Source organism: Dipodomys spectabilis, unplaced genomic scaffold (assembly GCF_019054845.1).
Source record: "Dipodomys spectabilis isolate Male_0828 unplaced genomic scaffold, ASM1905484v1 ptg000263l, whole genome shotgun sequence".
In the NCBI taxonomy this organism is placed as follows: domain Eukaryota; kingdom Metazoa; phylum Chordata; class Mammalia; order Rodentia; family Heteromyidae; genus Dipodomys; species Dipodomys spectabilis.
This window is the reverse complement of record NW_024870940.1, coordinates 2,341,185-2,367,178: the sequence shown is the minus strand read 5'-3', so window position 1 is coordinate 2,367,178 and position 25,994 is coordinate 2,341,185. Positions and strand designations below refer to the sequence as shown.

The window sequence follows — 25,994 nt, the reverse complement described above, 5'->3', positions numbered from 1 at the left end:
TGTCCTCGTGGCTTCTGAGTGTGTCCCGCCGTATCCCGTGTCCTCGTGGCTTCTGAGTGTGTCCCTCACTGAACCCCGTGTCCTCGTGGCTTCTGAGTGTGTCCCTGCCACACCCCGTGTCCTCGTGGCTTCTGAGTGTGTCCCTCACCACACCTCGTGTCCTCGTGGCTTCTGAGTGTGTCCCTCCACACCCCGTGTCCTCGTGGCTTCTGAGTGTGTCCCGCCGTATCCCGTGTCCTCGTGGCTTCTGAGTGTGTCCCTCACTGAACCCCGTGTCCTCGTGGCTTCTGAGTGTGTCCCTGCCACACCCCGTGTCCTCGTGGCTTCTGAGTGTGTCCCTCACCACACCTCGTGTCCTCGTGGCTTCTGAGTGTGTCCCTCCACACCCCGTGTCCTCGTGGCTTCTGAGTGTGTCCCGCCGTATCCCGTGTCCTCGTGGCTTCTGAGTGTGTCCCTCACTGAACCCCGTGTCCTCGTGGCTTCTGAATGTGTCCCTGCCACACCCCGTGTCCTCGTGGCTTCTGAGTGTGTCCCTCACCACACCCCGTGTCCTCGTGGCTTCTGAGTGTGTCCCTCACCACACCCCATGTCCTCGTGGCTTCTGAGTGTGTCCCTCACCACACCTCGTGTCCTCGTGGCTTCTGAGAGTGTCCCTCACTGAACCCCGTGTCCTCGTGGCTTCTGAGTGTGTCCCTCCACACCCCGTGTCCTCATGACTCCAGGGTGCCAGTTTTCCCTGAAGCTTTCTGGCTCCCGCCACCTTGCCCGGGGCAGAGGCCTGTCACCCTGGCCTTCTGCGTGACGGGAAGCCGGCATAGGATCCTAGGCACTGTTGGACAGCTCTCCACAGGCCTCATCACACCCCAGGCCGGCTGCATGGCAGGCTGCACGGTTCTCGATTGCCAGAGGGCCCAAAGGTTTCGTTTTGGTTGAAATAGAACCCAAATGTCAAGCAATCAGCTTGGTTTTTTAAAAAAAGAAAAAGCTTCACAGCTTGAGTGGTCAATGCAGATAGAGCCTGGCAGCAGAGGGCGTCCCTACCCAAACACACTAACACACGCTAACACACACACACCTTAGTCCACAAATAGAATGGTGCTAGGATTTGCCAGAAAAATGAGTACATCTCAAAAGCCTTGTGTGGGAGGAAAGTAAATGAACTTCAGTGAAGAGGCTACCTCAGGGCAGGAAGGGGGTGATATTCATAGCAGCTTCTGTGATTCTGTGTGTGTGTGTGTGTGTGTGTGTGTGTGTGTGTGTGTGTTCTGGTACTGGGGCTTGAACCTGGGTGCTGTTTCTTAGTTCTTTGATCCAGACTGGTGCTCTACCATTTGACTACCCCTATACTTTCAACTTCATGGTGGTTCATTGGAAATGAGAGTCATGAACTTTCTGATCTGGGCTGGCCTCAGATCTCAGCCTCCTGAGTAGCAAGGATCACAGGCGTGAGCCACCCACGCCTGGCTAGCATTACATTTCTTAACTGAAGAAAGAGGCACGGCTGCTCTTCTGTAATCCCAGCTCCCAGAGGTTGAGGTAGGAGGATCTCTCGGGCTCCATGATGAGACCATGTCTGTGGTGTATGCGCGTGCTGCTGCGAGCACAGCTCATTTCCCCAGCAATTCCCTTCTTTCCTGACCACTGTTCCAGCATGAGATGCAGCTGTGAGGAGTGTGTATATGTGTGCATGTGCATGCGTGTGTACATGCACATGTGTGTGTGTGACTCGGTCTTTGAGTGTTTCACAGTGCAATCCCTTCTAGAACCTGCTGTCTGCCTGTTCCCAGAACCGCAGACACCTTGTTGCTCTAGGGCGGCCTCTGGTCCAGCCTGATGGGGGGCGTGGCCTCTCAGAGGCCCAGCTCTCTGCCTTCTCTCCTGGACTGCCTTGCCCTCCCCAGCCTAAATGATGTGGGTAAATAAACACATTTTATCCTTGGCTACTGATGAGTTCCCTTGCTTTCCAGGAGAGATTGTAGTGCCAAGCCGCCCACCTCTCCTGTGCAGAGCCCCTGCCGGTGTGGGTTTGGCAGGCAGGGGGAGGGCGGGTGGATTTGTCCACCTGCACCCCCTCCCCCCAGGTCCCTCTCCCCCTTGTCCTTTGGTAGGAGGGTCTCCAGCTCTCTAAGCAGTGGCACACGGGCCTTTGTGTAAGGGGTCCGTTTCCACTTCATCATTAGAGAACCAGACAGAAAAAGTGGGAGACAAGATCCTCTTGTCTTAAAATTGGTAGCCACTCATTTTACTCAGGAGTGTGCTAAGAAAGGAGGCTAACTGATTGTTTGTATTTGTAAGTACTTGCTATGTGTTCATGGAGTCCTTATGCAAAAAAGACAGCTGGAAGTTACTCCTTCAAACCTTAAATTATCGATTGGAAAGAAAGCAGGATGGAATGGCTCCATCTTCCCCGTACCTGGGGTTCAGCAAACGCAATCCCAACACCTCCTCTGCGTGGCAGGCCTGGGTCTTGGGGGTGCGCCTGCTCTCACTTCCCAATTAGTCTGAGTAAGGGAGGAACCAATTTTCTGGGCCACACTAATGTGTCTCTCTCTGAAATGTTGGGCCTTGTCAGCCACTGCGTGAGGCTGACACAAGCTTGTATGCGTGAAACCACTCCTTGCCAACACAAATAGGAAGCCCGGGCGGCCCTACCTCCCGTGAGCATCTGGGAGCACTTGCAGATACATTTGTCGTTGTCCGCATCCTTTGTGCTAAAGTCATTTCCTGGTTGGCTAATGCTGCTTATTTTGCCCGCCGTGCCTGTGAGTCCTTTGAGGTGAATCCTGTAAGCATGCAAAGGAAAAAATAAAAACTGTAATTGGCTGGGGCTGTTGATGGACCGTAGTGGAAAACTTTCCATGGCGAAGAATTCCATTCTACCCAAGTGCGACCCATGCTGGTCCGTGCGCTCCGGTGCCTACTCTGAACAAAATATTTTGCACTGGTATAAACAGGAACCAACTTATCATCAACTCCTTCAGCACAGGGGGATGTTTGCGCACTTTAACACATAGCGCCTGCACAAATATCAGCAGGGACTCTTATTTTCCCACTGCTTTGCGATACACAGAAGAGGGACCCCGAGGTAGAGGAGTGCACAATGCTGTCCGCCTCAGACGTCATTGCTTCCCCCGAGGGTGGGGGTGGGGTGGGGAAGGAGGCCAACTAGGGTCCTCACGTTTGGGATGGAAGTCTATAGAACTCCATAGAAAATACTCCTGAGGCTGCCTGGCCCCAGTTCTATATTCTGGTGTCATGAGCCTTCCAACCTTGGAAAAGAAATAAACATCGTACTAAGATGCTGCTAGATAATGGCCCACGCCTCTCAAACCCTGCACAGCCGGGACTCCTTCCAGCCACACCCTTGGTGCCACAAGGAGAAGCCAAAGAAAGGGCGGAGAGCCCATGATTTCAAAATGAAGCCCCGGAGATCCGCACGCCCCATGCCACACCGGGCAGGTAGGGCAGGAGGGGCCAGGCTGGCATCCGCACAGTGGGGGCGGCTGGGGGAACGGGCCGTCTCTGGGTTGGCACGCAGCATCTGTGCCGTGTCCGGGCACAGGAGCCAGCCTCCCACAGAGCAGACGCCCGCAGTGGCGTTAGGGCCCGGCCCTCTCATCCCCAACTTCACACTGGCGTCGTCCAGCCCCCGCGCGGAGCGTGCTTGCATCCCAGCACTGTGTCTGGGAAGGAGCGAGGTCCCGGGCTGCAGGCATTGACGCACGTGGAGTGCCCATGGCGACCTCCGTACACCTGCTGCTCGGGGTCAGCCAGGAAGGCCTTTGGAAGCTCCCTCAGTCCAGCCCCTCTCCACCTGGCCAGACCTGACCTGACCCGCCCCCTGCGCACTCCTTTAACTCCTGTCTCCCGAGAAAGGTTAGTTAGGTTAGTTCTCGTGGCTCTCCTCCAATGTCCCCGGAGGCGAGCGGCTTAAGGAAGAATGCCGTTCATTTAGTTAGTCTACACTTGGAAGGCTGACAGATCCTTCAGCCGTCCACTAGCCTAGCATGCTTTCTTACAAACTTTGAGTTTGGAAAGAAGAGCCCCGCCCTCAGGCTTGCTCTCAGGGGACCTGGTTGATTTTGTATGGCCATGGGGGGTGGCATGTGACTACCTAACAGTGAAATCTCCGTGTTTGTAGGAAGCTGCCAGAACGTCTGCAGAAAGGGACCCATTTAAGAGTTAGTCCAGTTGTATTAAAAGGACTCCATGCTGTTGATTCATTTACCCATGTCTCATAACATGTTTTCATTTATCCAACAGCTAGGAATAAGATTCCCCCAAAGAATTCTTCGGGGGAATAAAAGCAGATGCTGAACACAGACAGCATGTAGAAGCCTTCAGAGTCGCCCACGGTTTCAGTACATCACACTGGCATCATGCTTTATTAGGGTGGTAGTTTTTTGCCATGTGAAGTAAGATTTAAGCCAGCTATGGGGAAGGGTGCTGTGGGCAGTCCTGGGTTTGAACTCAGGGCCCTGTGCTTGCGAGGTTGGCACGCTGCCCCTCGGGCCACATTCTCCAGCCCCAGTATACTTTTTAGATGGCAGATCCAAAACTGATTGCATTCCTAAAGGAAATATCTGCCGAAAACCATCTCAGCTTAAAGTATTGTTATAAAATGTCAGCATACGAGAGTAAGGACCCATTTTGTCAAATCTTCTTGTGCAAACAATCTAGTCCTTAATTTTGTGTCCTTTCTTCTTTATTTTCTCTGATTTCTCCATTGTAGATTCCTAATCATTGCCAGTTGAGAAAACACTGAGCTTGGAGGTAAGTCCGCGAGGACTCCCCCAGGTTCTGAGCTGTCTGAGTCTCGGGTCTGCATCTCCCTGCAGTCGTGCCCCTGCTGTCTCCGTATTGAGCGGTGACAGACACTGAATGCCTCATCGACTTTCAGAAACCATGTCAGAGTTTTTCAAAACAGGCTTCTGAATCTTTGTCCACTGCCTCTAAAGCTGGTCGCGTAGGCGTCATTCCGCGCCCGGGCCCTGGGCTCCCAGCCGGCCGGCCCGTGCTGCCCGCCCTGGCCTTTCCCCGGGATGCAAGGGCTTTTCGCTTGAGTTTGCTCTCCCCACGGTCAGAGGCGGGCACTCACGAGACAGACCGCCGCCGAGGCGCGACCACCAGCAGCACTCGCGCGCACGTGCGAGTGTGCCCACACAGCAGAGTCTCATCACACCCACGGTCCCCCACCCCGGGGCTGGCTTTGGACTCCCGCGGGACCGAGCTGGCCACAGCTGCAGTGCCTCTGGCCGCTCTCCACCCCTCTCCCGTCCAGCACGCCCAGCACCTCTGGGGTCAGCATGGCACCCGCCCTGGGACGTTCAGGCTGCTGCCCCCAGAGGGTGGGGAGCTGCTGTGGATCCAGAGTACCTGCGTCCGGAGAGCAGAGGGCTTGAGGAGCCGTCCTGCCCAGCTGGGCCATTTTTTTTCACTTGGCAGCTAATCCTGACTGAACAAAACGGTTTCACGTATTTCACCTTCCAAAAATAGCTTCCCTTTGGAAGAAAATAGTAAGCCGCGGCTATCTGCCAGCCATAACGCATGCTACAGGACACATGAGACATGACTCGGTGCCTGACAGAGGAGCACACTGCGTCCACTTGCTCTATGCTCGCTGTGAACACCCCATGTTTGCACGCAACACCGAGTCCTTGAGGGTGCACAGAAAAGATGGCTGAAGGCCATGCTCAGGAGTTTCCTTTGTATTATGTGAATTAAAGTCAGAATTTTATAACTCAGATTCAGCAAAGGCAGCAGTGACTCTGCAAACAAGGCGATTTAAGGTCACCTGTGTCTGGATCTTGATTGAATGGCTATGAATGGCTCTTGCGTTCTGGGGACCCCCCTCCCCCCACCATGAGGTCCTGTTAAGGCCTGAAATTACAAATGACTTGCCTGTAGTTGAGCTCCTCGCTGGACAGATAGAAGTGTTCGTAGAGTGAGTAGGCCTCATTCCCCTCCCAGTCCTTCAGGTGGATCTTCAGCACGTAGCGCTGCTCATTGGTCAGCCGTGAGACAAACTCATTCCCCAGCCAGTACTCTCCTGAAGGACTGCCAAACCCCTGGGAACCAAGTGATGAGATTCCATTACTTTACTTGCTGTCCCAGTGCATCTAAAATCAGTTCATCAGTGAACTGTGGAATGACAGCAGAAATTAGTTAGTAAAAATTAATTAGTACTGGGGAAATATGGGCTCTTTCACTTAGGAAATGGGGGGGGGGGGGGTGCATATAGGAATCTCACAGACTTTTCTGCCCAGGCTAGCTTCCAACTGAGAGGCTCAGATCTCAGCTGCCAGAGTAGCTAGAATTACAGGCGTGAGCCACCAGTGCCTAGAAGTGGTAATTCCTTTAAAGTGCTTCTAGTAAACCGGGACCTGGGAAACAGTTATTCCAGGTACTGGGGCTTGAACTCAGGGCCTGGGCACTGTCCCTTAACTTTTTACATCAAGCTTGGCACTTTGCCACTTGAGCCACAGCTCCACTTCCAGCTTTTTGATGGTTAATTAAAGTTAAGGGTCTCGTGGACTTTACTCACCGGGCTAGCTAGCTTCAAACTGTAATCCTCAGATCTCAGCCTCCTGAATAGCTAAGATTGCAGGTGTCATATTGCACTTGGCTCAGGAAATCGATTTTAAGAAGATTGACTTTGAGAAACTACACTGTTCTAGAAAAAAATTAGTATTAAATTAATGAGAACTGTCTGAGGGGCCTCTAGCAGAGACAGGAGTTTGAGAGCTAAATGTTAACGTGCGAGGCCCTGTGTCCTGGCGCTGTAGGCTGGGTTTGGATACGCAGTTCCAATCCCTTGGACTGGAACATTCTTCACTGGAGACTGAAACACTAGCTGGAAAGAATTTTCCTAAAACTCTTCAAAAGCCATTAGCTAATTTGGGATTTGGGATTAAGGTTCTGAAGATGTTGACAGTGTTCACAAAGGAAATGATTTCTTTGGAGATGGTGTGAGTATATCCGTACCACTTTATACTCTTTCCACGTCCTCTGGAAGTCCACACTGCCGTCCTCGCGGTGCTGGATGACCGTCCACCCGCCTCCGCCCGTCTCCATGTCGCAGTAGGCCTGCGGGGGAGGGCGCAGTGAACCAGGGCCGGGCAGGAGGGGTGCAGGTGCTGGTCCTGAGACAGCTCTGCGGGGTCCCGGGAATAGCACCCCCGGCAAAGCTTGGCTCTTAATTTTTAAACAATAGGTTGGGAATATTTGAAATGATAATAACAAAACATAGGGATATAATCCGATATGCTGATGAAAATACAACTTTCTGGTCACCCTCTGTTCCAGGGTAAATAGCCCAGGGCCATAGCCCAAGACTGGTAGTCTGGGGAGATTCGTTGTCAATGGGCCAGGGTAGCAGAGAGGCTCCTGCCATCTCTAACCCTGACTGCCTGCGTTCCCAGACCCGGAGGAGCCCTGGCTAGTAGCCCCTGTCCCGTTTTCCTGTCCATCCTGAGTACAAGGGCCAGCCCAGTGTGCCCAGCCCACGGGACCCACACTTGGCCAGACTGCCTCTGGGGCACCAGTTTGGGTTTCTCTGTAGTTTGCTTATGGCCTATGGTATTTTTCTCCCCAGATCTTCATTTGCTTTTTGAGCAGACTCTGGATTTCAACTTTGTCCAGACCCAGAATTCTTTCTTGGGCTAAGGGCGTACATACTCATTTTCAACTCAACTCTTGTTTTATTATGAAATTCAAGACTCTAAAAATGAGATTTCATAAACAAGGTTTTCAATAATGAGGTTATAGTAGGACAAAAAATAGTTCACCAGAAAGTAAGATGCATTCCCTAGAGCACATTAGGTAGGAAATGGTAACATGCTGGAAGGAAAGCATAAATATCCTTCCTTTACTGTGTTTGGTGGTCTCCCAGGGAGTGAGGGAGAGTCTTTGGCCAGCTTACTGTGTGAACTGGTCTTGGCTATGAATTAAGATCCTAGGACAAGCACAAAAAGGGAACCAATAGAGGGCAGGATGCTGCCCTTTACCATACAAGGGGCAGGGGCTCACAGAAGCCAAGCAGGCCACTGAAGTCTCCTGGCTCAGGAAACTAGAATTCCTCCTCCGCAGGGAACTTTCCCTCAGGATTCCTGTCTCTCCCCACAAAGATCACCAGCTCGTGTTGCCTTCCCCAATGACCATATTGTTTGGACATGAAAGACAATCACATTTTTAATGAGAACATTATTTCTCTGGTTTCAACCAATTGGTTATATAAACTTAATCTGCTGAAGGAAAGCCTTCGCTCTCAGCCACCCTGCTTTGACATTTGTTTCCCTAAATATCATTCTCATGGTTATGACGTGTCGCTCTCTTCCAAGCTCTGTGCCAGGTACTTTGCATCTGTTTTCTGCAATTTTGCAGCAAGCCAGCTGTGATAACAGCATTCTGAATTTTTCTCAGATGAAGTGATTTAATTAGACCTGATTCATTTTATCAGTCATTCAGTTATTAAATAGTGGGTAGGCTTTAACTAAGGTCTCCTGAATTCCTGTGTAATATTTTTTCCACTATTTCATGCTGCAAATAACAGAGAAACCTGACCCTTCTGTTAATAGGCCAAAAGTCCCTCAGCCCAGCTCCAAGTTGAAATCAGTACATGAATAACACTGCTGCTTATGTGACTGTGGTCAACAAAGCGGTCAGTGCTGCTCCAGTCTATCTGTGGGTTCTGAGGTCCGTGTAGTAAACTCATGGAATGGGCGGCCTGGTCTCCGGCTCCCGGGGTTTGCAGGGAAGTTACCTCTGCCGTGTCCTAAGTAGCAGATGTGACCCCTGCTGCATCCCCCCCACCCCACCCCCCGGTGGTCTAAGACCATTTCATTCTTCTAAGCCAAATCACCATTGCGAAGTTAATGGTTATTGAATGATATTCAAAGCCACGCTATCTCTTGCCTGGAGTACAAGTTTATCTTGTTATAAGAGTCAGAGGCAAGAGTGGGATTTCAAGAATCGCAGTGCGTAGATGAGTTCAGCCGCATTACTGTTCTTCCTGGCTCCATCAGGGACCGTGACAAGGCTAATTAGAACTTTTTCTTAATACTCCATCCAGAAGTTTTGTTTAAAAAGCACAACAACAAATGATTTATAAAAACCAAAGAATTACGGTTCATTGGGTTATGAAACTTGCAGAGAGAGATAATGTTCAAATAGTTTTCCACATAGCCAGGAGATATTAGGTGAAAAATGATGAAGTAGATTGTATCAGGATCAGAAAGACAGAAGTCCTTGGGTAGTACTCAAGACCTGGCCGCTCCAGTTACAGCAAACCTGGAGACATTTAGTACTTGATTAGCGTGTGGTTGCCTGACTCAGGGACCTGACATTTTGCTATAAAGTTTGGTGCTTTGCAGGAAGCAATACCCAATTCAACTGTCAAGCTTCATTCAGCTCAACATGTTAGCTAAGTGACAGAAGAGCAAACACAGAGAGAGATAAGCACTAAGAGTTGAGTAGCCTCAGAAACTGAGGGTCAGGACTGGGAAGGTGGCTCAGTGGTAGAGAGTTCGCCTAGCATGCATGAGGCCCTGGGTTGGATTCTGCAGTACCACATACACAGAAAGATAAAAATTTAAAAATTAAAAAAGAAATGGAGGGCAGGAATCTGAGGCTTCTAATTAGCAAACACAGATAGTCTCATACTTCTCATGAATAGTATATATGTTATAGAAAACCTTAATTAATTTAAAAAAATAAAGTTTCAGTACTCAGGCCTTTTGTTTTAAAAAAAAAAATCTGCCCAAAGAAACACTGAACATTGTGTTCTAGAGTCGGGTGACTCAGGGCAGAAGTGTGTACCGGGCCTGCAGAGATGTCCCGTGCTCTGGGGAGGACCGCGCCCCAAGCGATGGCCAGGACCCGCCCTGGGCACTGAGCGTTGATCGTCACAGCCTCCCGAGCACGCCGGAGGCTTGGGGGACTCATCCTGTGGGTACAGCGGCATGTCAACGCCAGCCCATCCAGATGGGCCCTTCACCCACACTGGGGCTCAGGGAGCCCCAAGCCCGGGAGGGAATGCAGAGGTAACCTAACCTAGACCATTTATATGAGAGCAAAGGAAAGTTGGGGTTTCTGTTGCTGGCTGTGTAAATGAACTGACTTTCACTGCAAACTAAATCCTAACGTTTCCAGCCAGGACCTGAGACTCACAGGACCCCAGAATGGTAGATCTTTCCAGCTTTGCAGAGCGTGTTAGTGAGGGAAGGGGCTGAGGGGCCGCCAGGGTAGGGGGCCTTGTGCTGAGCCAGGTGAGCAGTGCTCCCGGGACCAGGGTCTGGATGGAAGCTGTGCTCCTCCCCAGACCCTCCCAACCCCGTGCTCCCCAGGCCCAAGACCAAGAACACACTGATGGCTGCACAATAATGGAAAACGCCATCCTGCAACCCAGACGGCCAAGGGGACCGAAAGGCGGTGCCTGGGACTAATTGCTTTTCAACTGGAGCAGACAGGTTTGTGCTCTTCCCTCCTGGGACGGCCCTACTTCCAGGCTGCTGGGGACATAACTGACTTTCTAGGTTGATTTAAAGCAGCATGAATGAATTAGAATGCTTTCTTTGGAAGGCAGAATCTTCAATAGCACAGTACTTATCTCTTAATTCATAATCAAAGCGTATGTTACCAGTTCAAATTCCACATCTTTAAACCCTTAAATGCTTGTGATTTTCTTTGATACCTTGTTAAATGCTGAAGCTAATGCTAAGTTCAAAAAGACTACGTCCAGGAGAGTCTGCAGTTTCCACTTTGACACAGTTTCTAGAAGGTTCTGTTGTGTTTGTTGGATGGAGCTGCTTCTGGCTTTAGGGGTGACAATGTTTGCAGACAATGTGCACAGCCCTTCACACTAATTCTCTTGCAGTGTCATTCTGCCTTCTCAAACACAGAGAGGCACGCAGAACTGCTTCCGGCAGGCAGGGTGATTTTCTTTAACCAGAGCCCTGGCGGTGTCAGGAGACACTCCCGAGGAATCAATACCGTCAGCCCCGGTCGGGCGGAGCTGTGTGGAAACCTGGCCTGCCGGGCAGTGCTGGGGCAGCAGCGTCTGCTTTCCACACATTTGGGACTAAAGATGAGTGGAAAGGGCCTCCATTTGCTGTTGTTTGCTTTGTATTTTTCCTATATGCCTAATAGGGCTTCCGCTCATGCTCTGCCACTGAACCACGCTCGACTTCCAGCTTCTTGCTAGTTAACAGGATATGAGTCTTGAGGGTGTGTCTTTGGGGAGTAGCTTCAAACTTTGATCCTCAGATCTCAGCCTCCTGAGTAGCTTGGATTACAGGCATGAGCCACCAGCTTCTGGTTTTCTTGAGGTGTTTTGTTTCCTTCCTTATGGAACACAAACATTCCTTGAAAGAATGATCGAAATAAAAGCTAATACACGGAAGTACCACACTGATGCCCCTCGCTTTATAATTAATACATGTTCATAACTTTTTTTAAGACCAGCTATATTTTATTTGCATTTAAGTTTTTGGACATTACCTGCTTCAAAATGAGTGAAGTGAGCCTCCACTTTAAGTTGACTCATTCAGAGTGTTTCCTGCTGTTGTTGACATTAAGATAGATCTCTACACCATTCGCATGAAGGGTCACTGTTCCCTGAAGAGCCACCACACAGCCCTCGGCCAGTGCTTGGGAGTGGCTGCTCCCCAGGCCTGGGAGGGAGTCTCCCGTCCTGGCATGCCCCACTGGGAGCCAGGAGCGAGGTGGGGAGGTCTTACCTTTACCTCTTCCGTGGAGTTGGGAAAGGTTAGTGTGTAGATGCCGCTGGTGGTCAGTCCTGATTTGAAGACTTCAGCACAGTCTCTGAAAACGATCTGTTCTTCTTTCACAGAAAAGGGGCTCTTGGCTGCATTTATAAAACAGAAAGGCATTTAAGTAAAGTTCGTAGAGCATGAGCTCCTCAAGGCTGGACACCCCTGCTTCTTGGTCCCCCCGCTTCTGATGGCTACCTTTTCTTTTCTCTGAGCATGGGGGGAAATAAGATCTTTCTCGGTAGAAGAGAGCGAAACGAATTGGAAAACACACACTGCACACTGCAAGCCACAGCCGCCCTGCATGTCAGGCCTGTGGTCGTGCTGCTGTCTGTGGACTTGGGCGCATGGGCACGTCGTGAGGCCTCTGAGTCACAGCGGGAGAATGCATGGACGTGTGCTCAAGCTCTGGGGGTGGCAAACGAGGGACTCACACGCGTGAATCCTGATTCGTAAGCAGAACAGACCTGTGTCCAAACAGTGCTTGTTGAGAGGAGATTGACAACTGGACCATAGTAAAAGGTAGGCCAAACTGGGCTAGGTCACAAAGATTGTGCATCACGTCTTATTTAATAAAGGAAGAGTCCTTCCTCCAGTATCTAAGAGAAGCTGATTGATGGAACAGTAATGAAGAAGGCAACATATATTCAAGGACCTCGCTACAAATAGGACTTGCACCTCCTTAGAGACAGTTTTTTTGGGGGCGGGGCCTTGTCAAAAAAAACAAATCAATGAAGACCCCAGTCCCCCCTCTAGTAGCTTCCCTATCTTGCTCATCCAGTGATGGAACAAACTCAAAGGAGCATTTTTACAGACGTGAATCCAAAGTATGTGTGAGCGGTTTTGCTCACATAACACTTAATTAGCATGATGCATATTTCCTCTCCCACTTCTCTCTCCTTCCTTTGCTCTTGGCTCTGTCCCGAGACCCCCACTGAGCTTGACTACGAAATACAGAAGGGCAACAACACCACCTCTGGAAGATGAGGCATTAGGAGAGCTCACACGTCAGAGGGGACGGGGCTACAGCAGAGGCTGTGAGCCGTGAGCCACTCACAGTTGGAGGCTGCCATCAGGACCATGAGGTTGCTGACTTTCTCCATCAGATCATGCTGCTGTCTCTGAAGGGCGGAGTTGTTCACAGTGGCCGTGAGCAGCTGCTTCTCCAGCTCCTCGATGACCGAGTGCTGCCTGGACACCAGCACCTGCAGCTGATCCTTCTCCTCTCGCATGGACTGCAGCTGCACCGTGTGCTTATCCTCCATGTCCAGCACCTTCTTCTCTAGAAAACTTACAGGGAAAGTTCCCGTTAGAACTCTTCAGGAGCACACACACCAGAGAGAAGCATCACGTGCTCCCCTTGTTTGAAGAGAGCGTGAAACTGGGGTGCATGCCCCCATTGGGAATCCTGGGGAGTTTACTGAAACCCTGTCCTAGGGAGCGACGCATCGGTGTGGCGTGAGCACCGCATTTCCCTGAGTCCTCAGGGCAGTTCCTCATCCAGTCTGGACCACATCCTACTTTCCAGCTGTTGCATAATTTTTCTTCAAAAAAGACATACAGGGCTGGGAACGTGGCTCAGTGGTAGAGCGCTTGCCTTGCATGACTGAGGCCCTGGGTTTGATTCCTCAGCACCACATTAACAAAAAGAAAAAAAGCCAGAAGTGGCACTGTGGCTCAAGTGGTAGAGCGCTAGCCTTGAGCTGAAGAGCTGAGGGTCAGCACCCAGGCCCAGAATTCAGGCCCCATGATCGGACCCAAAAAAAAGACATACAAACTGTGCAAGGCATTCCTTAGGTCTTTTTTTGTTTTTTTTTTTGGCATGAGGGATTAAGAGACAAAACCATCATCAACCATAAATGCTGGAAATCCAGAAATCTTAATGATCTTCATATCGTCTAGCTAAAATGGCAAAGCTCTTCTTCCACCGAAGAAGAAATACTGTCATAAAATGGTAGGGTCAGTACTGCGTCAGGAGTTACCACCTGGGAACATGTGGAGACTACAGGAATGCTTTGTCACCCAAGACTGGGCAGTGGAAGGAGCGTGGAGCCTGCAGTCAGTCCATAAACCATCCAGCTGGTGCTTTTCCACTGAGTGAATGTCTATCCTGGTCAGATAAACCTCTGTCTTAAGAGAAGGTGTTCGATTGGATGACCTCTGTGGCCCCTTCCTGGTCAATTAATCTGTGTAAGTAAGAATGACACCCTTTTTCTTCCAAGGCCCTACCGGTACAGCTCCAGAGGGCTGCTATATAGTGATCTCAAAAATCTAACCTTTAGATCAAATGTGAACTCAGTTTAAGAAGGAAGCTCAGCATCATGTCATTCCATTCTAGACTCTGTCTGAGACCGATGTCTCCAGTGGGTTCAAGGGCAGATCCCTGCAGAGTCAAACCACCTGGTGTCTTGGGAATCTTATGTTAGCTCAGCATTTCTCAAAATGCAGATTGTGCTCAGTCACAAGTGAATTTTTTAATAAGGTAACATGAAATGGAAATTTAAGCAGGTGAAATCCATGCAGAGTAAATTCATCACAAGGACTTTGTATATTGTAGCAAATACCATGGCCAAGTGCAGAAAGAAAAGAAGTGGGCATTGACTTGCCTTCGGTAATCTGACATTTTTTTCAGTGCCATCTTCTTTGGTTGTGTGTGTGTGTATACATGCACGTGCGCAGACATACACCAGTCCTAGAGCTTAAACTTCGCCTATACACTGTCTCTGAACTTTTGTGCTCAAGGCTAGCACTCTACCAAGTGGAGCCACTTCAGGCTTTTTGGTGGCCAGTTGGAGAGAACCAGCTTCCTGGCCCGGGCTTAGAACCAGAATCATCAGATCTCAACTTCCTGTGCAGCTAGGATCATAGACATGAGCCACCAGTGCCTGGATCTTATTTCATTTTTTGTTTGTTTATTTAATATAGGATGATCAATCTGATCATCACCATAAAAGTCAGCTACAGTTTAGGTTTCCATTTGCAGAATTTGTGGTTATGGAACTGTGGGAGAAGTATCCTATAGGCAGAAATACAAAGCGTTTGAGTCGTCTTTGTTACGGTTTGGATAGGTATGTGTCCTCCACAGGTCCCTGTGTTGGAAGCAGGAGGTGGTGGGACCTTGGGCAGACGGGGTGCCAGGGAAGCCCTTAGCTTGGTGGGCAAGCCCCACGGGACTAAAGCTGTCATGGGAACCCAGAGCTCTCTTCAGGACAATTAGGAGTGAGCACCTCCCCCTCTCTATTTCCTTGTGATCTCTTCCTTCCACACTAGCTTTTGATACTGTGGTGCCATGTGCAATTAGATCCTCACCACAGGCCAGCTCAATAGGGCCTGGAGAGGGCCCGAATCTTGCTGCAAGTCTTCTATTTTATGCCTCTTGCTGTATCTCTGCAGAAGGGGGGGGGGGGGGACGGGGGCGCGGAGTACGCACGGTATCATGTTTCAAGGCCAGAGCAACGTAACTGTAGACACGGCCCCGTAAATTAGTCATTTATGTTTAAAAGAAATAGTTGAAAGCAGGCACAGACTGGCTCCTTCAACTGGTAAATCTAAAAGTACAGTAGTGGCTACTTGGAAAGAACTGTTGCTCTTCGTATTTTGACCTTGTTTAAAGCTATTCTCTAAAAGCATTTGTACTTTGGGTAGTTGATGATTACTGAAAATAGTATTTGCGGCCAGGCACTGGTGGTTCATGCCTGTCATCCTAGCTACTCAGGAGGCTGAGATCTGTGGATCACAGTTCAAAGCCAGCCTGGGCAGGAAAGTCTGTGACACTCTTATCTTCAATAAACTACTAGAAAATCAGAAGTGGCACTGTGGCTCAAGTGGTAGAGTGCTAGCCTTGAGCTGAAGAGCTGAGGGACAGCGCCCAGGCCCAGAGTTAAGCCCCACAACAAACAAAAAAAAAAAAAGAAAGAAAATAGTATTTGTCAAATGTGGAGCGCCATTCACATATCTTTATAACAAAGCTCTTAGGCTAGTCAAAATTTAATGCAGGAAGCACTCATGGAAATAGGTAACATCCAAAAGCTTCCTATGTATTTTTTAAGTTATTAGTAAAAAGAGAGTATTAGTGCCTTGTTTTAAAAAAAGAGAAGAGCTGATTTCTGTGCCTTCGGGTATTGTTCTTCCCCCCGGAGTGGGTTTGGCTCCGTAAGGTTGTCATGGTGAGCCAGAGCATGAGCTGAGCCTTCCTGAGCAGAGAGCTGTGCTGGGAGGTGGCTCCGGTCGCTCCACACTGAAGTAGATGATGCAGGCCAAGCTGTAAGGCACTGCTTAGACCGCACATGTTACATATGTGTTACATATGTTTGACCAGGTACTCTTATGGAGAAAAGGTGGTAATATTTAAATTTAACGCTATATAAAACTAGATTTGAATTACTGGGAAAATTCATCACTGATCCATATAAGTTAAACGAGGGGGAAATGTGAAGGATTTAAGTTCAAAAAAATTGCAAAGGATCATCTAAGCAAGGATTTGCAGGAAGCATAGCAAGTTACAATGTGGTGGAAATCAGCCTCCTGTACATTATAAAACCTTGATGTGTTAGGAAACTTCACCAAGTCGTGAAATGATCCAAAAGCAGGTTTCTGAATAGTTGTCTTTGTATAGCAAACTGCTTGATTTAAAGCTGTGTGTCAAACCAAGAAATAAGAGTCACACTGTGCTACATAAAAGGCAGCATGACTTGACAATACAGTTGACCCTTCGTGTGTAGAATCTGTGAATTTAGCCAATCTTGGATTAAAGATATTTGGAGGGAAAAGTGCATGATATAAAACGAACCCATGCGTGCTTTTTTCCTTGTTAGTATCTAGGCATTATGAGAGACAGCTACTTACACGACACCTCGTGTGGTTACTTTGTGTGATCCAGAGATGGCGTTTGCTGGGCAGGAGCATGTACATAGGTTACATGCGGATTTTGTGCCATTTTATGTAAGGATGGCCCTCCGTGGACTCTGGTATGAGAAGGGTTATGGAACTGGCCCCCCCGGGCTACAGAAGGATAACTGGCTTTACTAAGATTAGATGGCCTCACTGGTATGGTGATCAGAATTTTCAGTATTAGGGTAAGTTCAACCAACTAAGCAGACCCCACACCCTGAGGGACATAATTCTCGCAGGAAGCCAGGGCAGCCGCAAGCCTCCACGGGTCCCTGGCTCGCTACAACATGAAATTAGTGTTCTCCGTTATTGGCATCAAATTTTTATTTCCTACTGTGCAGCAGAGAAATCAGAAACATGAAAGAAAAATATTTGGGTAAGGAAAATCTATTGGCTTTTCAACCCTTAAATCAATAAGAAGTTGAACTTGGTACCCACGAAGCAGAAAGAATTGTTTTTCGTATAGTTCTGTACTTACAGTGAAGGGTTAGGAGAATGTTTCTCACCATTTCTGGTTAAGACTAAAGCAGTGTTTAAAACCCATGAACAGGAAAGAGGTATTGTGGTAACTGTTCTATATGTCATTGCACATCTCCATTAAAAACAAGGAAAAAAAGCAGACTTTGCGTATGTGTAAAACCGCCTTCCTATATCCCCAGCCAGAAAAAAAGCTGTGAAAACAGGCCTTCCCTGGCGCATGGAGGTTTTATTTCTGTATTGTTTATCTTGGGATTTTTTTCCTGTACTTTATTTAAATATTAATAGAAACAATTAACATTTACCTTTGCCTTTGCTATAGCATAACTTTTTTAAAGTAACATCGTGGCATCTTAAGGCAAAGACTTTACAATACTGCATAGGAGTAGTTTTCCTACTGTTAATCATTTTGTATTAAAAGAAACAAAGTCTCAAAGACAAAGACCCTTGGTAAAGTTAATATTAAAATGCTTGGCCAGTGTTTCTCCAAACCAGAGGGGTTTTTTGTTGTTGTTGTTCTGTTTTTGCTTTGTTTTATAGATTAACCTGCAGGATAAAATATTGAGGCAGTTGGAAGGTTATAATAAGAGTCTCGGGAGCTGCCAATGAGCAACAATAGCTAGACAAAATTTCTTGTAGCTACAAGTTGAGAACTTTCCTCCAAACTGCTCTCTGAATGTTGACATTTCACCATTGTGAAAAAATCACACTTATAATCCATAGTAATTAATAATTACAATTAATAGGTAGGATTTTGTCTCTGGAGAGCATACAATTATGAACTGCAACTATTTTTATTACCTGTTTTTATCCTGTAATTTGTTGATTTCACTGGTCTGGTCCAAAATCTGTTTTTCTAATTTGTTGGTAGAAAGGGAATGTTCCAGAAGCTGAAGTTCAAGTCTTGTCGTCTGGTTGAGGACCTGAGGACAGTGAAATTCCTGGTTAGCGTTTGTAATCAGTAATCCCATACCCGCCTTTGAATTCAATCATCCAATTATCAATTATTTATTAGCCCAAGTCTTCTGTTTTGGCATACTTTTCATTTTCGTGCATTCCATCCACGTGTTTTGCTTTAGAAAGCATTTAACAGCTCTGGACTGTGGCATTTGTGTCAAGTAACATAATACCGCTTTTTCTGTGAGAGTCTAAGTGACCGTATTTCAGAAATCAAAATCTTATTTTTTCAGTTTTTTTCCTCACACAGAATGGTCTCATGCGTCTTGTTTGTCAGTAGACAAAGGAATGCGAAGTCACATGCTTCCAGTATTTAAAAATACAGCTCACGTTTAGCCTGGCATTCGCTAGTGTGGCCCGCGGGGTTAGCCTCTTATTTTCTCTTTGCCATTTTTCCTTTTCCTATTTAAAGCATCTCTTCAACCAATTAGGAAACAATAAAATCTCACTCTGAGGTGGAAAGTCAGCTCGGCCCACGGGCACCTCTGCCGGGTGACATGTGCACGGTTGCCTTCCTATTGTGATCAGGCAACTGTAAAGACGGGCCTGGGCGCTGGCCGGCTTCCCGCAGGAAGAACCATGACTCACGTCCTTGTGTCATGGCTTTGCAGGATGTGATATCACCTGTGAATGCAAGTCAGGACCGTTGCCAGATAGCAGAGTCCTTGAACAGTCACTGCTGGGCGCCTCTGCCGTGCCCCAAGCCCTGGCCTGGCCACCGCTCGCCGAAAAGTGCCCGGTGAGTGCCGGTCCTCACACCTGGGATGTAGATTCGGGGCAAACATTCCATGTTGGCATTTCCCAAGGAGCTGGAGAATCAAAGCTCCTATTGAATTCATAAGATTACGAAATAACTGCAGTCCAGGAGACAGGCTGAGAAGGAAGCCACCTAGATCCTGCTTCGCCTAGGAGTCACCGCAGTGTCACACATCCTTGTCCTCTGAGGCGTGAGCTGCACGGCTCTCGGGACCTCCATGCTAAGGTGACAGCCAGGTCAGGTGATGGCTTCCGCCACCATCTCCAGCCTCCAGCCACCCACCAGGGCCCACTTCCCAGTCTCTCACTGTGACTGGCTGTAAGAAGCTAAGCAGAAATACTCTTACTCCGTCGCTTACCTGGGCTTCCACGTCAGTCAGTTTCCGTGTTTGCTCCGCTGTTTGGTTCAGCAGGTTCGTCCCAATTTCTATCATCACAGCCGTCTGATTCTGCACTGCGTTCTGCTGGACCTCTACCATTTCCTTCTTCATGTTGTCCTGGATGTAACTCTCAAGCTAGAACAGAACAAGCATGAGGAAGACGGGGGTGAGGTCAAGCAGTCGGAAACCTTATCGTCCTGCCTGCCATCTTCTCCCCCTGTGAAGACCACCGTTTGATGACCTAGGCCTTGCCCTGGGAGAAAGTGGATGTGCAGGGTAGAAATCTGTGGGCGGTTAATGCATCGAGCCTCATGACTGGTGGGTTTGGTGAGAGGATTAGAACTTGAACCGTTCGTTTTCTGCTTCCGCTGCTCGTTCGCTGCCGACTTGTATCTCCTTTCCTCTCTGCCTCAGTCTCCCTCTAACTGGTCCTGAGAGAGGTCCCTCCCTCTGCTGCCCAGTACACCCAGTCAGGGCCAACGTGGCAGCTCCCCCAGCTGTGCTCATTTACAAAAGCTTGTCGTAGGAGCCTGTGCTGTTATTTGACTTAAACTAGATCCGAATATTTATTTTTAAAAAACCAGTCCAGCTGCCATCTCTCTACGGGTTCTATTTGGAGAATCCAGTGCCCTCCTCAAACTCTTCCCACATCTTGCTCAGGCTTCCTGGAGTCTGTGAGCTGCCCTAGCTCATTCTTTCTCTGTTAATTCCCTAACTATTTCCTCCCGCCTTCCAATAAATGGTAACTTTTATTATTGAAATTCACTGTTTAAAAGAATTTCACATAGTCAGTCCCCCCCATCACCCTGGGAATGAAGGAATTTGTGAGGTTAAAGCTAAGGCCTGGCCCTGCAGAGGAGCTAGCTGGGTTACTTAGTTACTCCGAACACCCAACAAAGCGGGTGTTTATAGATTCATCCTGGGAAGTTGGGGAGTGTGAGTTTGTACCAGAGCAGTCGCTTAGTGTAGGCCCATCCTTGAGAAATAGTCATTTTACAAACTAGCACACAGAGAAATCTTAACCTTTTGATTTCAGTGCTTGAGAAGGAAATAAAAGCAGTTGGGTCTTTTCTCACTGCAAGGCGTACAAGCTGGAGGGAAGACATGCCTCCTCCCTTCTACCAGCCGCTGGGTCAACTGTGGTTACAACTACCAAGGGACATGACAGGACTGTTTATAATTTGAACATTTCAAGGCAAGTTCCAACTTAAAATTAGACTTAGAATCTTTAAAAGACAGGCAGGCCTAGTTTTTAGAAAGAAAATTTCCTGCCTTTATTGCCTTCCCTGTTTTTGGCTTGAAAACAATAGAATACCTTTTTTAAAAATTACCACTGGCCAGCTGCTCAGGATGGCTCCGTGTGTGCACACATACGTGTGTAATGTATGTGTGTGCATGTAGATCTTGGACTGTTGTAACTTACAGTATGTATTTATAGACAGGTGCCGTGTGTGCAGTGTATCTGTATGTCGCGCCTACACAATGTACACCATTTTAAAAGCATGTATCATTTATTTTTTGTTAGCATCTATTAGTGTACAAAGGGAGTTTCACTGTAACGTGTGTGTTTATGTATGAGGTCACTCTTCCTGCTTGTGTATTTAAATAAATACCACAGGAGACCCATCTTCCTGATTAAAACACTGATCATTTTCTCTCTTCGGGAGAAAAGCATTTGTGTTCTTACACTTGAAGTAGTAAACGTTAAGGTTCTGAGAGAAAAGGTGTGTGACCTGATCGTTGACCACTCTTGAAGAACAAAGACAGAAACATTTGTTCTTCAGAAGCCATGAGAGCTATGCCGGCCTCCTTGACAACAGCTAATGGTTGGGGGTTAATTGCCGTGTCTCAGCCACTCTGTAGAGCTCATAGGAGACTCTAGGTGTCTAACTGAGACATGGTGTTAGTGAGCAAAATGGGAGTATGCCAGGGGCCACCTCACGGAACCTGCTGGAGCTGTCCTTCCCGAGGTTGTCACGGTTTCTTAGTGAAGGACTTGCCTCTCCCCTCCCAGCCCCATCTTTTTATGTAGCTAAAGCTGGAAGGTGAGGGATTGACCGCGCCTTACCCCCAGACGGAGTGCGCAGGACAGCTTGGCCACAGGCCTGTCCCCAGGCAGGGTATCCCCACCTAGCCTGGCGCCCCGTCGTCCCCGTCACCCCATTTGGGACCTAACCGAAAGTACCCGCCCCAGTCCCCCCAGTAATTACAGCCTGATTCTTACTCCTTTGTTTCCTTGTTAAGACCCAGAGAAGCCAGACCCCAACATCAGCCAGCCACACACAACTCTGTTCCCAGGCGCTGGTTCTGAACCTCACTGCTAGCCTTCTACAGTCTGCACCTGTGGGAGAGTGAATCCAGCCTGCTTCCCTTTTCCTTTCTCCTAACACTTAGCAACCGCAGACCATGTGGCGCTCATTGAGGGCCACTTTCACTAACAAGGAAACCTACAACACTTTATCTCCTTAGAGCATGACCAAAGAACTTGTTTGGGTTGGGGTTTTTTTTTCCTCCAAAAGTTAATTCTTAGAAATAGAAAAGAATATGTGTCCTTGACATAATGTGGCAATGAACATCTTTATTTAAGTAAAGCCTTTTAGCCTTTCCATCAGTCAAACATCTCAAGGAAGTTCATTTAGCTGATGCACGCGGATAGATGAGTGCTGGAGTTTCTGACTCTGGGCCTGGGTGAAGGTTCTTTCCTAGTTTGTTGCCCTGCGCTATCTTTCTGGTCTGTGGCTCTCTTGTTTTTACTGTCTGTGATTGCCACCAACAGTACAGAATCTGCTCGGTGAGACTGTATTCTGCTACACGAAGTCTCTGTACATGGGACTGTCCTCCCACTAGCTCTCTTCCTGGGCACGCATTTCCCATCCTGGGCATCCGCACTCAGCTGCTCTTACCAAAGACCATCTCCCAGACCCTGGCGCCCTTCCCTCGGGAGGGGCCAGGTCACACCCCTTTGCACAAGTTCACGTTTCTGAGGGACTGTTGACTTCACCTTCGTTGCTGCAGATGATCACAAAGCAGTGAGAGCTGTGGGCACGCAGAGCCTCCACACAGGCTCTCCACTCATGCGAGGAGATGCGTCGTGCAGCGGGCCCCACGCTACGCTTCACTCAGAGCTAGATGCTCTGTTTGAGGGCCGAACCCATTTTTGTTCTATTGTTGCACCAGTCTTGGTGCTCAGGGTTTGATTTGCCACACACACAAAAAAAAAAGACCTGCACTCCTCTACCATGACCTTTAAAATTTGTCAACACCAGGAAGCCCAAGCAAGCAGAATAAAATATCTTAGCACACCACCTTGAGGGAGAGAGTGGGAGAGAGAGGAAGGGAGAGCAGGAGAGAGAGAGGGAAGGGAAAACAGGCTCTGGAGTTTTCTGTTGCTCCCCCAACACTTTGAGTGATCAACTCTGACAGGAGCAATGAGTCCATTAGTGGGAGAGCCGTGGCAGATGGGTCACGTGTTAAAATGTTCCCCAGCTCTCTTTCTCACCACGATTGTCTTCCTCATTTTTATACCAAAATAAAAGTCAGCTTGTAGCCGGCTGGCGCTCCAGGAAAACATAGATAGTGTGCAAAAACCAAGTTAGCTTGGGATGCTGCTGCTGGTTCCTGACCAACTCTAGTTGCTGGTTGAGAAATTATGTCATTTCCATTTAAACAATGCCAAGTCCTCGTGTCCCTTTCGCTTGCTAGTTTTTGTCCATTGGAGGGGCCTAATTTTCCTGGAAAAGTAACAAATAATTTGAGGTTTCCTTAGAAACCTATCACGATATCATCTACATTTATAAATAAGATATTTGAAACTCTCCCCTCCCTCCCTCCCTCCCTCCCTCCCTCCCTCCCTCCCTCCCTCCCTCCCTCCCTCCCTCCCTCACTCTCTCTCTCCCTCTCTCTCTCCCTCTCTCTCCCTCCCTCCCTCTCTCCCTCTCTTTCTCTCCCTCTCCCTCTCTTTCTCTCCCTCTCCCTCCCTCACTCTCTCTCTCCCTCTCTCTCTCCCTCTCTCTCCCTCCCTCCCTCCCTCCTTCCCTCCCTCCCTCCCTTCCTCTCTCCCTCTCTCCCTCTCCTTCTCCCTCTCCCTCCCTCTCTCCCTCTCTCCTTCTCCCTCCCTCACTCTCTCTCTCCCTCTCTCTCTCCCTCTCTCTCCCTCCCTCCCTCCCTCCCTCTCTCCCTCTCTCCCTCTCCTTCTCTCCCTCTCCCTCTCTCTCCCTCCCTCCCTCCCTCCCTCCCTCTCTCCCTCTCTTTCTCTCCCTCTCCCTCTCTCTCTCTCTCTCCCTCACACACACACACACGAGGATCCCTCCTTCCCACCTAACCCCTGCCTTCTTCTATAACCTGGTCCTCGACAGCCCCCCCTTTGCTCTCACTACCCCACCTTCAATCAAAGTGGCCCGTCTGTGTCTCAGGTGGTTCTCTGCACCTTTGCCTGTAGGCTCAGTCCAGATCCCTTCCCTTGGAAACCTACCAAGACTGGCATTGTATTAGCCCCTTGGCCACTGTATCGGTCTACTTAACAAAATTCCTGAGACTAGGTACTTTGTGACGACAGCAACAAAACCATTTTCTGAGAAGTGTGGCATAATCCCATCTGCAATGCCACTCCTTAAGGGTAGGGATAGGAGGGTCAAAGTTCAGCATGAGCCCAAGGAAGTTAGTGAAGCTCCATCTCCAGACAAGCTGGGCATGGGAGTACATGCTGTAATCCCAGCAACTCGGGAAGACTGAGATCCAAGGCCAGCCGGAGCAAAAACACAAGACTATTTAAAAACAAGCAAGCAACAACAACAACAAAAAAAGGCAAAAAGAGAAGGAAGGCATGACTCCGGCTCATAGTACAGGGGTCCGGGATAGTGGACAGCATCCACCACAGGGTCTCTGGTGCCGGCCTTGTGACGTCACTGCCCCGGCCATCGTGGTAGAAGCTCGCAAGAGGAGGAGGCGGGGAGACGGACCAGGCCACCCTTGCTGTTTTAAAGCAACCCTTCTTGAGTCCAGACTGCCGCTAGCCTTCACCTCCCCAATCTGCAACGCTAGGACCAGGCTTCCAGCACATGAGGCCGCGGGGGACACGCTGGTCCGCTTGACCTCTTGGCCACTGGGTCCAGCCGGGCTTGCCCACGAGGCCTCTCCTCCCCGGTGGGCAGCTGTGTGCTGCCAGCAACATACCAAAACCATTTTGTATTGTTTTTGTTTCCTAACCCTGCAGGTTGACATTCTTCCTTTGCTTCCAAGCTGACATTCTATCACCATTCTCCATCCATAGCCTAGTAACAACAAGCAGAAACATTTTCTCCTATAATTAGTTTGAACACTGGAGTGCAAGATTCTCAAGTCCCCGGATCTTCTGTTTGGAAGGCTTTTGACCTAATGTTCTTGCTTCTCTGTCTTAAGGAAACTCTGAGACATTATTTGAGGTTTCCAGACAAAAATGGCAAAAAGAGACTCTCTTCCTTCCTCCTCCTCCTCCTCTTCTTCTTCCTCCTCCCTACTGTGTTGGTTCGGGTTTTTAAATCTTGATTCTGCTGCCCAAGTGGTTGGATCAGCCGTGGTGCTGAGAGGTAAACATTTGGGGCAGGATTCTGACACCTGAGAGGCCCATGGAGGTTTTTAACCACTGATCACGTCATGTTCAGATGCCCTCCAACTGGACAAGCAAGCCTTTCCCCAACTGCTCTGTGTATGGATCCCAGACTTGAATTGCCCGGCACAGCTGCCTGCCTGGTCCTCCGATGGCTGCCCAGCCCCTCCCTTATTTATTTATCTATTTATTTATTTTTGCACATGAATTGTAAGACAGCCTGGAAAGTGGAGGAGGAGGAGGAGGAAAGCGGGTCTTGCTGCCTTCCTCTCGGTAAGCACGGGCCCCACGTGCACCAGGTCATCCAAGAACTTCTGTCTGCTTCCCTCTCCTCTGCCATCTTCTCCCTTTGTCTGTGAATGATTTGCCATTCTCCGACGCGGGGCTGGGACGCCAGCCTCTTCCCAGGGGTCGTGCGTGTGGAGGGACGCTCAGCGTCGCCTGGGGATCTGTCATGAGGGAGTGGACGCGGTCTCCGCCTGTGGTGCACCTCCCCGAGACATCATGACCCACCAGTGTGCGAGAAGCATGCGTGGTGGAGCTGTGCCCAGACCCGCCGCTCTGCTGTGGTCTGTGACCACGCCCCCCCCACGGCGAGGCCGCCAGGGTGCTTTGCCTATGCCCACACCTCTCCTTCCCAGCTCCTCTCCCAGTGCTCCTAGTCCCGGAAGGAAATCAGTTGCTCCCCCAGAACATTCCAGTCATTTCCCCCAGACACTGTGACTGCTTCTCATCAGACACAGTCCCGATGGCGCCACTTTGCATGGTGTTGGCTCCCAGAGCCCCGTGGTACCCCAAGTTCTTCTAGAAGGGTCTTGGGATGCTCGTGTTCACCCTCGCGCCTGAAGTGCTCAGGCTCACAGACACTTAAGACGGATGTCCAACACTCGTGCAGACACCTGCGTGTCAAGGAACTAAAGATAAAAATCGCGGCTGGGCCGTAGCAGAACTGCCTTCCGTGGGGATCTTTTTTTATCTTTCGCAGTGGATTCTCACATTCCTAGCACGGGTTTCCCCAGGAGCAGAGCCTGGGACCAGGCAGGCATGCAGGAAGTTTATTTAGGAAGTGGTCCCGGAGAGCCACTGTGGGGGGGGAGGCCAGGGAGGCCGCAGAGATGGCCAGTTCAAACACGCAGCTTCAGCTGGCCGCCATGGCGGTGCTAGTGAGAAATTCCACTGGCC

The 25,994-nt window shown here is 49.2% G+C and overlaps 2 protein-coding genes across 4 annotated transcripts in view; one reads left to right on the top strand and one right to left on the bottom strand.

The window, feature by feature from the left end:
• The window catches only part of Mcph1 (microcephalin 1), a 151,436-nt gene that overhangs the window by 57,645 nt on the left and 67,797 nt on the right, over window positions 1-25,994 (top strand). The window lies entirely within an intron of this gene.
• Window positions 1-25,994, bottom strand: part of Angpt2 (angiopoietin 2) — a 45,392-nt gene that overhangs the window by 2,666 nt on the left and 16,732 nt on the right. Inside the window, exons 2-8 of one of the 3 annotated variants that reach the window (XM_042699855.1) lie at window positions 19,208-19,363; window positions 17,937-18,058; window positions 12,826-13,058; window positions 11,736-11,863; window positions 6,985-7,086; window positions 5,902-6,068; window positions 2,653-2,783 (exon numbers count right to left, since the gene is read on the bottom strand). In XM_042699855.1, coding sequence (XP_042555789.1) covers window positions 2,653-2,783; window positions 5,902-6,068; window positions 6,985-7,086; window positions 11,736-11,863; window positions 12,826-13,058; window positions 17,937-18,058; window positions 19,208-19,363 — 1,039 coding nt within the window. Of the gene's footprint in view, window positions 1-2,652; window positions 2,784-5,901; window positions 6,069-6,984; window positions 7,087-11,735; window positions 11,864-12,825; window positions 13,059-17,936; window positions 18,059-18,541; window positions 18,664-18,716; window positions 18,805-19,207; window positions 19,364-25,994 lie in introns of those variants that run through there. The other 2 variants (XM_042699857.1, XM_042699856.1) reach the window with 2 other exon arrangements.